Below are 15,042 nucleotides of genomic sequence, written 5' to 3'. Positions count from 1 at the left end.
TAATGGTCGTACTGCTGTCAAATTTTGACACGTATCGTTTGAAGGTTGCTTCTAACTAAAAATCATAAGGATTTAATACCAGCACAGCCATCTGTGCATCAGACCGGGGACTTCTCAATTGGCCTAATACGCTCACTATCAAAATTCCAAGGTTAGGAATATTAACTTCGTTGATTCGAAAAATCCTAATTAAAACTAAATACCAACAAATTGATAAGATGTCATCTTAAATTCGCTTAGCAATATTTCGATAGCCAACCAGGAAAACAAGTCTAGCGAGTGCTACTTGGAAATTAACATTTTCGTTATCAACTACAAGATGTCACGTGAACAGAGGTACGTTCCCACAATAAGTCTTCCTTCTCCATGCGCCACACTGGTCATCAGCGTAAAATCGGCCGACCTTGCAAGCACATGGTATGAAATCAAGCAAAAGGAAAAAACAATCTGAATTTACTAGTGACAGAGAGGCAAGTGGAATAGATTGTGTGGGCTGGAGATACCTGACCAAAGAGTAAATTGAGCCTGCATTTCACTTCGTGTGGGACGAGGAGACGCCAGCCTCAGTCCCAGGCAGACATTTACACAATCGCAGTCATTTCTTTTATCTCAATTTTTTTCTCTTCTTCGCGGGTAATGCCACACATGATAGTAACGATTTATTGAAATCCACCAGAGCTGGTATCGATGGATCTTTCCTCATTCCTGGGATCTGTGCCGATGGTGGAATGCGAAAAGAATTTTAAAAGTGTGGACACATCCTCCTCCACTTCTTAATTTATACAACTACGTTGTAGTGAGATACAAAACGCCTTATGGTCATGAAATCATCGATTCGTCATTCGATCTGAATAGAATAGAAGGAACTTTAAAATTCATTGAGTGGGCAACAGATACTAAAATTCTCATTTTAAATTTCTAATAGATAATTCAATTGATAATCATAAATAAATAGAAACTGAAATAGTATACAGCTATAAAAAGGAAAACCGATGTAAAAATGAATTACAAAGTAATCTTGAAATAATTATGGATTCATTATTGTTGATAATTCATTGTTAAAAGTCACTTCAAACCACTTTCAGGTATCAGTTAAAAACTTCACTTTCACGTTGAAAATTTGTGCAGTAAAACTGTCTGCGCGAAAATTTGTACAAGTACACGTCTCAGTTTAGTTTTCAGTGGTGTTTCCGAATATTAAAACAGATTTTCAAAATTCCGATGTTACGAGGATTCAAACGATTCATAATTTTTTGTTAACCCGGACCTGGATTTTCAAGGCGGTTATTGCATGATACGTTTGGGATCTCAATTAGGAACATATTTGCCAAATATGAAGAAAATATACCGGGTGGTTTGTTTGATATGGCCTCAGAAAGAAACGGGCAAAATTCATAAAACACCCTGTATCTCGGCTACGAAGACAGTAAGACCCAATAAATGGGGTATCTCCAGAACCGCTTTGGTGCCACCTATGCACCTGTGAAGTATTTCCGTTTCCCAATGAAACACCCTGTATAACCCTATCAAACTATTTTCTACTACATCATCGCGAAAAAATCCTTATCTATGTTGGAACTGGAGACGAATGGATATAGTAAGTTGAGCAGATAAAAGAAACGAATAAATCTGACCCGGAAATGATCAACCCACAAATTTTACCTGCTGTCCGATGGAATTCACTATAATTAGTGCTTTTTTATAGGTTGTCAGATACTCTCGAGTTTGAGGTACAGGGTGGTCAATAGCCTGGAGGATTTATGTTTTAACGTATAGACGAGACAGTATATTTGGGGTGTTTACCAAAGCTACGGGTACTTATTTTGATTGCTTTCTAATATATTTTCATTTGCGTCTCCATATTTTATGTTAAATTATGCTGTGCCAGACTTTAGCCTAGCGGCAATACCTCCACTTGTTTCTTCTTTTGTTTCCCGAGATCATGTCCCAATCAATTCGGAGAAATGAAGGAGATGGAAGATTGAATAAGATTTCGGAGATGTTTAAACTGGTTTAGGGAAGTGGCGAAGGATGATGAGATCCATTATTCACTTCCTCATTACTCAAATATTTCATTTCAGCAGTTTTCAATTCTCAGAATTTTTTTTCAAACGTATTCCATAATAGAAAATACTTTCTCATTGTTAGCCTTACTCAAACCTCAGAATGTTTGGGGACATGAAATTATGTGTTTTTGTATCGATATTCCCCTCAAATCTTTCTTTTCTATGGTTCTGATCACACGTTTCACTCAATAAGTCGTGGACCAATCCAGTAAAACACATTTTTTTTCTTAAAATTTAGGTTTTATTGTTCTATGGTTTTCCTGGATTGTACTCGGAAGATTAATTCTGTTTGAGATTGCTCGTTTATCATAATCCCACATGTGCTCAATGGGATTCATGTCTGGCGAATTTGCTGGCCACGGTAATCTTTGAATATGCACGATGTCTATTCATTTTCTACACTTCTCGTGCGATGGGGTCTAGCATTGTCATCCATAGAAATACAACTGGCTTCAATTTCGTGCCTAAGAGGATAAGTAACGAGTTCAATAATGGAATAATTGGAACATTTCTATAGCCTTTCATAATCATGACGACCATACATTATGCCTCCCAAAACAATACTGATCTTCCTTGGTATGAAACGACTTTTCTGGCAAAAGGTAGTCTTTCATGTTGCTCTGACCCTCTCCAAACTCTGCGTAGCAGACTATCACTTTCTAAACCAATTTTTGTTTTGCCTGAAAAAAGAACATTTCGCCACTGACCCAACAGCCAGTCTCTGTGTTACTGTGCCCACTGTAGATGACTGGCTATGTCTCTGAGATGTAACCTGGGTATTTTTAATGGTCTCCTATATCGCAAATTGGCTCTAGCAAGTCTCCGCCGTATTGTGGTACATAAAATAAATTGCCAAACGTTCTTCTCAAATGAGTTTGTACAGCTGAGACTGTTGTGGTTCGATTCCGACGTACATATCCTGCTAGATACCGATCTTCTCTTGCATAAGTTACCCTATGACGCCCAGTTTCACGTCTCCAGTGAACGCTGTTAGTTTCCTGGTACAAATGCACTATTCCGAAAACTGAAGTGCGGAGAATCCTTAGCCTATCCTGGATTTGATGATTCTACAGACCCTAAACATGCAAGGCAACTGTTTTTGCTCTATTGAAGACTGATAATCTATTGCCAGGCATAGTTGCAAAGAAAAACTCAATAGTCACTCAAACACGCTAATTCGAAATGATCCACTTTTGAAACATTGATATTTAAAGTTGGAGGCATTCGTTTTTATAAACATTTTTGTATGCATAGCACATGTGAAAGAAATAAAGATTAAATGTACAAAAAACCATATGTTATGTGTAGCTTCATTTTATCTAACTCACCTAACCCGTCTATCTGTTCACACATTTGTAGGCTCCTCTACATAAATCGGAGAAGAAAATGTTCAAAAGAAATTCGAATACGTAAGTTGTGAAGCAGTTCGAGTTACATATAACCGTGCGATATTTTCGCAAAATATACCGCCGCTACCACATAAATACAGAGTGCCCTCCTTGAAGTGCGAAATATTTCGGTAAATCTCAGCGTGAATCTCTTCTCGGAAACCATTCAATTCACACGAGCTATTAGTCAGAACAATGTATCATCAAATAAGGTACTGGTTACAGTTTCAATGTTCCTAGAGGTGGGTGCATCCTTTGCGGGATGGATTTTATGGCTAAATTAGAGGGATATAACAGACTAAGCTCTTCGCTTTCCACGCCCCTTATATGTATAAATCAATTTCATATACCTATGTATGTCTTCATCAAAAGCAGAACCAGCTTTATGCCTGGCGTCTGAGAGGTAACAATATCGTTAGGCATATTTTACGATTGCCTCTACTAGCTTTCTGTTCAAAGGGTTCACAAAGAAGGATTGCTAGAGATGACAACAGATCGATTTTTTTTTTTCAAGAAATATGTCATGTGACATTTGGAACAATTCATAGCGCGTGTTTTCGCAGTTGTAAAAATATAACGTGCGTCCATAAAGTTTCACCACCCATAAAATCCCCTAAAGTTTATTTGTGGGATTGCGAATTCCGAATTTTTTTCAGCGTGATTTGCTACCTTCTTTTGGATAACTCAAATCTGTATTTCAAGATCAACCTACCGTTTCGAATGAACCATCCTGTATTTTATTTCATATCAATTATTGACAAATATAATTGTTGAAGGCATAAGAATCTATGTTTTTTCCAAGAGTGCAAGCTACCTGGCTTGAACTTGACTTGATTTCAAGTCAAGCTCAAGTCAAGTTGTAGTTTTTCAATCTAAAGTCAAGTATTTATTTATGAAGTACTTGAATCATATCAAGCTACTTGATTTTTAGCAATTTTATTGTGTTGTGTCAGATCAATAAAAAATGATGAAATGAGAAAGAACCTTGCAAAAAACACTTTTGTTTATTTAACTTATTGTATAGAACAACCGAAAATATCAACTTCTTTGAAATAGAAACATAAATTAAATCACTATAAATCATAACACAATGAAAAATAATAAGAAAATGAAGTTTCTTAATATTGAGAAACCTCTAGGGTTTGTTTCATTTCATAATTTTCCATCCAGGATCTTAGACACATGAGGCATCTTATAGATTTGTCGCCTGACCAATTGCGGGTTTTTATAACTGTAAGAGCAGCTCTGGAAAATTGTCTTTCAACAGGAGCTGAAGATGCTGACGTTTATAAAAAATCCTTGGCCATTTTAACCAAGTTTGGAAAGATATTTCTGAAACTACCAAAATCTACCAATAGAAATGTGAGAAAACTATTAATAAAATCATACTGGCGAATGCTTCAGTTTCTCGGCGCTCGAGGAATCCCCTTATTCAGTCTAAACACGCACGAGATTGCAGAAATATATGCCGTACGACGCGTGCATATCAAATGATATCAAGTAGCTTGATATCAAGTCAACCGAAAAATATCTAAAATCAAGTCAAGCCAAGCTCAACTATGTAATTTTTCGCGAGCTTGCTCTTCAAGTCAAATAGTTGGTTAAAATGACAAGCTTCTTGGCTTGATGAATGCCTATTTACTCGGTATGAAATTTCCTTTGTATACAATGAAAATTTTCCCGATATCTCGAAACATGCCATGAGATATGGGATATAATGTGATCTACCTGTATTTGGTTATGAAATACAATTCTTTTCGCAAACGTACTAAGCAAAGTTGCCTAATGTACCTTGAAATTAGTTTTTGTACACAATATATTATCTGAGGAAATTCCGCAATCATAAAAATCGACCTGAAGAGAATTTTGCATGGAAGGCAGCTTATTTAAATGAACTTTATGGGCTATGAAATTCAGGTGCAACAATAACATCTTTCTTTATCCCTTCTAAAAATAGTAATTGCCCGACCTATCTCAGAAATACATAGGTGATACAATGAAAACATTACAACATTTCTAGGTCAATCGATATTGAAAATATGAAGGATGCCTGTGTCAATTCCAAATCTACTTACATATTGAATATTCATCGAGCTATTCATTCAGTTTGTACCTCAAATACCTCGTTAAACCTATTAACATCGCTCTGTAAATCTATTCAATGTTGACCTGGAGATGTGCAAAGCATAATCAGGAGCAAATTCACAAACATGAAAGAATTCGTGATTCAATCAACCGACGAAGATGGATATTGTGATAACGATTTATGCCTCAGAATTTCCCAATTGAATTCCTCAAAGGACAAGAGAAACTAACTGCTTGATCATCAAGGAATCGGTCGAGTCGGGTTCCAACCACAATCTGCCAAAAGGATTCGATTAATCTCTCAGAACTTGATAATTTATTTTTATTGATATTGGTCCTCTAAGAGGACTACTTTTGTTATTTGACAAAAGAATTTCGTGTGCTGATAAAATATTGCTTTTTGAAGCGAAAAAATACAGTTGATGCAAAATCTTGGCTTGTTCAAGAGTTTTCAGGGTCTGCACCAGATAAATCAACCATCATTGATTGGTATGCTAAGTTTAAATGTGATGAAATGAACACCGAAGACAGCAAACGCAGTGGACGCCTAAAAGAGGCTGTCGCCGACGGAAAAATCAAAAAAGTTCACAAAACAATTTTGAATGACCGTAAAGTGAAGTTGATCAAGAAAGCAGACATTGTGAAGATATCATCTGAACGTGTACATCATATCATTCACGAATATTTGTACATGAGAAAGCTGTGTGCAAAATGGGTGCAGCGCGAGCTCAAAATCGATCAAAAGCAAAAACATGTTAATGATTCTGAGCAGTGTTTGCAACTGTTTAAGTGCAATAAACCTGAATTTTTGCCTCGATATGTGACAATTGATGAAACATGGCTCCATCATTTCACTCCGGAGTCCAATCGATGGTCAGCTGAGTGGACTGCACACGATAAACCGAATCAAAAGCGAGAAAAATTACAACAATCAGCTGGCAAAGTAATGGCATCAGTATTCTGGGATGCGCAAGATATAATATTCATTGATTACCCCCAAAAGGACCAAACCATCAACATTATATAGCGTTATTGGATAGTTTTAAGGATGAATTCGTTAAAAAACGGCCCCATTTGAAAGAAAAAAGGTGCTGTTTCATCAAGACAATGCGCCGTGTCACAAATCAACGAAAACAATGACAAAATTCCATAAAGAAGGCTTTGAATTGCTTCTGCATCCACCGTATTCGCCAGATCTGGCCCCCGCGACTTTTTCTGTTCTCAGACCTCAAAAGAATGCTCGCTGGAAAGAAATTCAGCGCCAATGAAGAACTAATCACTGAAACTAAGGCCTATTTTGAAGCGAAAGACAAATCGTACTGCAAAAATGGTATCGAAAGGTTTGAAGATCGCTATAATCGCTGTATCGCCCTCGAAGGCAACTATGTTGAATAATAAAATCGAATTTTGCCAAATAAAATGTGTTTTACTATGGTAGACCGGGGACTTTTCAATTGGACAGTTAACTGCTTGATGATCTCGAATCGAGTTCCAACCACAATCTGCCAAAACGATTCGATAAATCTTTCAGAACTTGATAATTTATTTTTGTTGATATTGGTCCTCTAAGAGGTATTAAAGATTTCGAGGAATGGTGTTGCTTGGTCACCCTATAAAAATGCCTGCATTCGTAGAATATTTGTTAGATGCGTGTGAATGTGAGAATGCGAAGAAATGGACAATAATAGAGATAAAAGCCCAAAACCAACGTCTTACGCAATGTCTCACAATGTATAATCTTTCTACCGGCATAATGGAAATGTAATATCCATCAGCATCGTGTTTACCACAGAGAGGCAGGCGGTAGGACACCAAGAGCAACGAAATAATTAATAACGAAATACTGTGGGTTTTGATTAACATTTCGTGCTATTTACAGAGCCCAGGTATTCCAGGGCAACTCAAGGCACGACATGTGTAATTTCGGCTTGTTTATAAACATTCATAATTAAGAACTTCCATCATAGATTTGTAGTTCGCTTTATTGGATGCGAGATATTTCTTGGAGGTCAGGAATCTGCCAATGTTGGCGCAAGAGCAAATATTAAGTATCAGGAAGACGGGAACTTAATTATTGACAATATTTCAGTTTACATAAACAATTGACCTAAGTCCTTCAGCCCAATAAATTCAATTATTTACTAACTGACAAGAAACTTCAACACCTAGAAGGAGCTGTTCAAATTTCAATTTTTTTTGGTAAAACATAGATACTATAGCAAGGAGTAAGTGATTGAATTTGCAGAAAAAAATCGTGAAGGTTTTTTCATGTGAACAATTTTTGTCACTTAAATATTGTAGTCGTTTTTTACAACAAACCAACTGTTGGAGGAGATCCAAAGTCGATGTTTAGTTGTTGTTAAAATGCCTAAAGTAAGTGTACGTGGAATTTATCGCCAGCTAAGTGAATTGAAAGAGGTCCAATTATTGGTGTATGGGAGGCGGGGTTGTCATTTCGAGAAATCGCTAACCGTACGAACAGAAATCCAACTACTTTTATGAGATGTTGTAAAACGTGGCTTGATAATGCCCAAAATCGAAGAAGAGTAGGCACCAGACGTCGAAGAGGCACAAATGAAGTTCAAGATCGACGTCTAAGACTTATGGCCATTAGAGATCGATTTGCAACAACCTGATCTTTGGCTGATGAGTGGTTAGGATAACAAGGCCATCCTGTAACTGTCCAAACGGTTTACCGACCGATAAGGTCTTTTGGACTGCAGCATTATCGACCCCATCTTGTGTTACCTCTGACGGTTGAGCATCGCCGGCAACGATTACAGTGGTGCAGAAAACGTCGAAACTGGAATGTGGAATGGCATTAGGTCGTCTTTTCTGATGAATCTCGATTGTCTTTGGGTGCACATGATGACAGAAGAAGGGTTAGACGACGTCGGGGGGAAAGACGTGAACCTCAGTTTGATGTTGAGCATCATGTACACCGGACAGTAGGCATTATGGTATGAGGTTCTATTGCACATGCAAGTAGGTCACCTTTAGTCTTTATTCGAGCTTACATGACAGTGCTGTGTTACCTTCAAGAAATACTGAAGCCATATGTTTTCCCTTACCTTAACCGGCTCGAAAATCGAATATTTCAGCAAGATAATGCCCGACCTCATGTTGCCAGAGTTAGTTTGAACTTTTTCGAAGTGACCCATGTGAATATTTTGCCATGGCCACCCAGATCCCCCGATCTTTCACCCATAGAGCATGTTCGGGACATCATAGGTAGAAGGCTTGGAAATTTACCCCAGCCTCCACGGAATTTGGCTACTCTGAGACATGAAGTACAGGTAGCTTGGGATAGTATACCTCAAGAAGAAATATACCATCTTATTGTATCAATGTCGAGAAGTGTTGGGGAATGTATAGATAATCGCGGTGGACAAACACATTATTAACAAATTCATTAAAAAAAAAATTGTAAACCCTTCATTTTTTTCTCCAAATTTCAAACATTTACTCCTTGTTACACTATTTATGTTTCACCAAAAAAAATTAAAAGGGCTATTTTCAATTCCATTTTTTTCCGACTCTTCACAAAATTTTTATTGGTGAGAATATTCAATTTTCCACAGCTATAAAAAATTGCCCCAAAAACAATAAACACAAAATTTCCACCTGAAAGGATCCCTGGCTGCATCGATAAGAAAAGAATGAGGAATTCCCTCCCATAAAATTTATAGGGCGGCAACTATGCTAACCTTGTCTAGATTAGGGACTTTCCAAGCCAGCCTAATTAAAAGCTCAATGTCCGCCATGAGATTTTCTCGAATTTTTCCGACAAAATGCCCGTAAATCTTTTCCACAACACTTCTCGCGTAGCCTGCAAATTTTCCCTCTTCACCCCAAGACCAGCCTTTGTTGAAGCGACGAAGTTTGAAAACAACCTTTCATTCTTTAATGAAAATATTGTGAGCGGCAAGCTTTGGACATTACATAAAATATGATTCTGCCTAAAATGAGGGACGAAGGTATTATATAGAATGTTTTGTTAGGCTCTTTCAACATCATAATCCACAAGAATAATTCGCTTACCAGTTGTTTGCCGACACGAACGAAAATTGAGAGTTCCCGTATTCGATAGAACTTGGCAGTCATTGAAAAAGATTTAAACTTCATTAATGATCACATTTGCTCTTTGCTCGGAAAACATTCCCACGATAATACGACAAGGGCGTAGATCTTTTTTCTTCTTGGGGGGCGGTAATCGAAAAAAAATTGTTTGACGACAACGTTTACTCATATCTGTAATGAGAGAAAAAAAGTTTGACAAAAAATTTTGAACCAAATTACTCGAAATAATTCTTTTTATTACCAAATCGATTGTTCTAACCATATACTGGATGTTCCTGAATTAGAGTTACGGAGGAAAATTGGATAATTTTAAGAATGAAAACTCCCATGAATATGAGCCCTCAAAAGCTTTGGTTTCGAGATACAGGGTGTTTGTAGTGTGTCGTACTTTTTACTGTATCATATCTTATTTAATCTTCGCTACAGAGTGGGTAAATAAGTACCAAAACTTTTCTCGAAATCGATAGCAGATACGATAAAACTATAACAAACCTAAAAGTGTAGCACTGGACCAAAGTTTCTTTTTGCATTTCTCTAAACTACCAGCGGTTTACCAAAAAGTAGTGCTGAAGGAAAGAATCAGGCACCCTTCCAGAAAAAATATTACCCTGTGGATTTGCATTCAAAATTAGCATATTACATGATGAAAACTTTAAATTGGATTATCTAAGGCCAATTCAAATTGAATATATTGTGAAGGAAAGGTTCTATGAGAAAAAAAATTTAACTTCTACACCAGACTCTCAAAAACAAACTGATAATTTCGATTCTCCTGGGGATTTCGAGAGAATTTTTTTTCTCTAAATCTGAAACTGATACAACAACACTAAAAGAAACCAAAAAGTTCAGTACTAAATTTATTCTAATATTTTTCAAACTACTAGTGTTCTACCCAAAGCATTTTCAACATGAAAATCGAAAGACAATTTCAGGAATCCACTCAGAATGAAATCATTTCATTTGACCTAAAATAGCATCATTTTTCATTCATTTGACCCTACCTTTATATTATTCCACATCAAATTGAAAAAGGAACATTTTCCATACAATACACACTGATTACTTCTGCCGCATTTTCAAATGAAATTCAAATTTGACTCTGATATTTCATGGTTGTTTCCTCTATAAAAAATCATGAAAACCAATAATATTGAAATGACATTTTAAATATATTCATACCACGCAATTTTTCCACGAATCTAAATAGAGATGAACAAATCCAATTTAAAATTGTAATCACATATAGCCCTCTCTATTAAAGCTCGAAAAGTATTATATTCGTCTTTATCGAAAGCCAATTCTATATGAAAAAGGTGCTGTTCCATGACATGTATAAATTGTACAGCACTTTTCCATCAACTTTTTTTTCCTTCGCAACTTCCATGTAAGATTCAATTCTAGACGAAAAGAATATATCTGTAATTCTAAGTGTTCTGCATAGTTCGATCGTTGAAAGTTATGAGATGCATTTAAAGGAGCTTTTCAACTTGAGTCCACTTACTTTTCAAGAGTTTATTCTCAGATAGAGAAATGTGTATGGAATGCGTTATGATGCTGAATTTTTAGGTATCTACTTTTGAAAGACTGTTTCTCCAGACAGAATACCGTTAAATGTATGTTTCATATCTAATTTGTATTGTATTCATTCGAAAACCTTAACATAATGAACAACAAACAATTATGTAGCACAAAAGGGGAAATAAACCCACTCAGGTAATTTTATTCAGGATATTACAGAAATTCAAAATAATCCTTCCTGAATAATTATAAGCAATTAATGAGCGCAGAGAAAATGATGAACTCTGTACCGATTACAATTGAATAATTACGTAAACCCAGTTTTTCTGTTATGAAAGTTTTGTACACTTCAATAGACAATTCCATTCATTTCATCTTCAGTCTTGATTCCCGTTGAGATGATAATATATAATATATTCGATAGATTACAATTGAATAATTACGTAAACCCAGATTTTCTGTTATGAAAGTTTTGGACACTTCAATTGAAAAGCTCCTTCAGTTCATCTTCAGTCCTGATACCCGTTGAGAAAATATTATATAATATATTAAATTATATAAAAAATAATCCGTTCTTTACTTGAAGGTAATCTATAAATATTGATATTGAATTACTTCGATTTCCTTATATTTATTATGAATACAACAATTGTTTTGCTAGCGTTGAATATTCACAGATATATTCTCTTTATAATATACACTGTGTCCGTAAAGTATGGAGCAATTTTATGTTCAGCTAAATAACAGACCATTTTAAGAAATAATCCTGAAACACGTCGATTTTTGGTTTTAATTTACCGTATTTTAAAATAATAATCTAAATCACAGGGTGAATTACTTTCGAGTAATGACGTCACCGTCATTTTTTTAAATGGAACACCTCCATTTTCGGATTATTCTAGCTGAGCTGATTCCAAAAATGTATCAATGTTGATTCCAATTGATACAGGGTGGACAAAAATACAATAGTTTTGTGTGTGCTCATAAAGTAACGCGTAACATTCTTTATTAGTTAAATTAGCAATATTATCAAAAATACTTACTGTCTAGCGGCAATTGGTTTGAATGTAACACCCTGTAGTTTGTTACATTTTTAGATCAGCTCAGCTAGAGTATTCGGAAAATTGAGACAAAATGGGGGTGTTCTATTAAAAAAAATGACGGTGACGTCATTACTCGAAAGTAATTCAACCTGTATATTAGATTATTATTTCAAAATACGGTTAATTAAAATGAAAAATCGACGTGTTTCAGGATTATTTCTTAAAATGGTCTGTTTAGCTAAAAATGAATTTGTTCCATACTTTACGGACACAGTGTATACATATCTTGGATTGACTGATCTCCACTTGATGGAAATTCATTTTAAATAGCAGTCATTATATTTCCACAGTAGTGAAACAATTGTAATTTATACATTTATGAAGTGGAAATATAATAACTGTCATTTGATTTCCGATATAAATATCTACTGGTAGATTTCCAATAATGATAGCTTCGTCAGAATTATATAGAACATTCGAACAGGACAAATATTTGCTGGGAATTCTAGTTCAATCGAAAATATTCAAAAGCGGTTAAAGTTATTGACATATGGTCATTGGGTAAAATACAGGTTCCATTGTAACTGTTTGTTTTTTGTAGAGTATGAAGGCATAACTTTTATTATGTAATGTTTAAAATTTGAAAATTCAAATATTTATCTTATCGTTTCAGGAAAACTCTCATTTCCAAGTTTTTCGACAACCACTGCAAGTTTATCAACTCATAATTAATAATAATTTACTGTTAATATTATTTTCACCAAATCTAAAGTGTTTAAAATTTGTTTTGAAGGCATGAGATTTGCCAATTTGGATTCTTCTTTGGCATTGCTGAAAAATAGAGCTCGTAAATCAAAGCAAATTCTTGTTTCGGCTGTACTTTGAGTGAAAAAATTTAAGAATTTCAGGGAAAAATGTAATTCTTGTTGGGTTATTTGCTTCTAAAAATCTCAATGAATTTCAATTTGAATACATTTGATGATGAGCTCTCGCAATATAAATTAATATAAATAATCTTCTTCATTCTTTTTCGTCGTATTTATATAGAATTAATTATTACCTTAATTTGCGACAAAATAATAAAATCCAAAAGATTTAAATCAGGAGTTCTAGGTGGCCAAGCAAAATCATTTTCACAGTCAATCCATCGTTACAGAATATAATGCATGTAAATGTATTGGAACTTTGTTTCATGGTTGGATATGTTATATTTCATTCAGCCACAACTTATATTCTTTTTTAAATTATGAATTAATTCTTACCCTTCGTGACAGAGCTGACACGATCCAAATTGGCGAGCGTAATAGGCACAGGGCTGATTGAAAGTCTCACATCACCCACAAAACTCATATCGACGATCCCTACGAAAATGGCGGCCAATTTTTTGCGAACTACTTGACGACAAGTCAACCCTTCTTCTTCCTTCAAAAGTTTCACCACTTTCACAACCGTCGCATTTCCAAAATTTCCCGAATTTTTGAAACATTTCTGAACCGCAACGTCAAACACTATCCTATCGTCTAAGTTATGTACACTGCTAGCTACTTTCCCAGTAAAAATAAAGTCTGCACGCATCAAATAAGGAATCAATTTGTCGGTTTTGACGATGTCATCGTCGTATTTGCATCTGGGGAGATTTTGTCCGATTTTGGATTTGGATAGTTGTATGGAAGACAGGAGAACGAAAGCGATGAGGCCGCGTTTGAAATTTTTGGAAAAACTCGACATTTTCGATATTCAAAGACATGCCTGTTCTTCACGTGACCATTTGGCGCGTGGGATTGCGCTTCTCTACGACTAGCGCACGGTGGTCTCCTGCGGATGCTGGATGTTGACTAAGAGAGCCTCACAATCTCTAGGCACTAGACAAGTATATTTCACACACGGTACCGTTCTTTACGTACAGTCAGTACTTCGGCCGGTTTGATTTTAAACCCTACTACTGCCACCTTCGGTTTGACCAAACCCATTTTTGACGCCCCAGCATTTCTTGTTGGAGGAGAAAAAGACGGTGAGATCGGCGACTTGATCACAATGGTCCAAGAGGGGGTTCGGGGTATACACCCACTCTGCATTTAAAGCAGGAGATTACAAAAACGTTAAATGATGTTAACAATTCAGTAATTAAAAGAGATTGTGAACTGTTGATTTTTTATTGTCTACCGGGGTGGTTCTCGTGATGAGATACGATTGAATCCGATGTGGGTGACGTGGTGTTGGATTATTTTTCTGTTTAAATATTTTCAAACTTCTTCTTCTCTTCAACAATGGTCACAAAAGAACTAATAAGTTCTATGAAAAAATTAAATTTCATTTTCATCTGATCCTCAAATCAAACTTACCTTTGAATTATTTTCTCCCAAATACACCAAAACCATATAAGTAACGGGTGTTTTTTTTCGAGGTATATAACTTTAAGTTGGCATTACTATTTCAAGATGGCGACCGATTTAACATTTGTCAAATGATTTATTCTCAGTTTGGTTTGGCAATTCATCATGAATAGACTCACGTCTAAACAACGATTGCAAAAAGTGCAATTTTATTTCGAAAATAATGGTTCTGTGCGGAATACGTATCGCGCACTACGTCCATTTTATTTTGTTTAGCGATGAAGCGCAAGTCTGGTTGAATGGCTACGTCAACAAACAAAACTGCCGCATTTGGAGTGAAGCAAATCCTCAAGTTTATGTCGAAACACCGTTACATCCAGAAAAACTGACTGTTTGGTGCGCTTTATGGGCTGGTGGTATCATTGAACCGTACTTCTTCAAAAACGATGATGGCCAGAACGTTACAGTCAATGGTGATCGGTATAGAGCCATGATTACTAACTTTTTCATTCCTGAATTGAACAACCAT

General features: G+C 35.8%; 1 protein-coding gene across 4 annotated transcripts in view; it reads right to left on the bottom strand.

Moving 5' to 3' along the window:
- LOC123686530 (agrin-like) overlaps positions 1 to 14,088 on the bottom strand; it is a 214,939-nt gene extending 200,851 nt beyond the window's left edge. For 3 of the 4 annotated variants that reach the window (XM_045626737.1, XM_045626738.1, XM_045626740.1), the window contains exon 1: positions 13,443 to 14,088. In XM_045626737.1, the coding sequence (XP_045482693.1) occupies positions 13,443 to 13,908 (466 nt within the window). In that variant the 5' untranslated portion in view covers positions 13,909 to 14,088. The remainder of the gene's footprint in view (positions 1 to 13,442) is intronic. The other variant, XM_045626739.1, reaches the window with a different exon arrangement.
- Positions 14,089 to 15,042: the final 954 nt, after the last annotated feature.

Source organism: Harmonia axyridis, chromosome X (assembly GCF_914767665.1).
Source record: "Harmonia axyridis chromosome X, icHarAxyr1.1, whole genome shotgun sequence".
NCBI classification, from domain to species: domain Eukaryota; kingdom Metazoa; phylum Arthropoda; class Insecta; order Coleoptera; family Coccinellidae; genus Harmonia; species Harmonia axyridis.
This window is presented reverse-complemented; position numbering and strand designations above follow the sequence as displayed.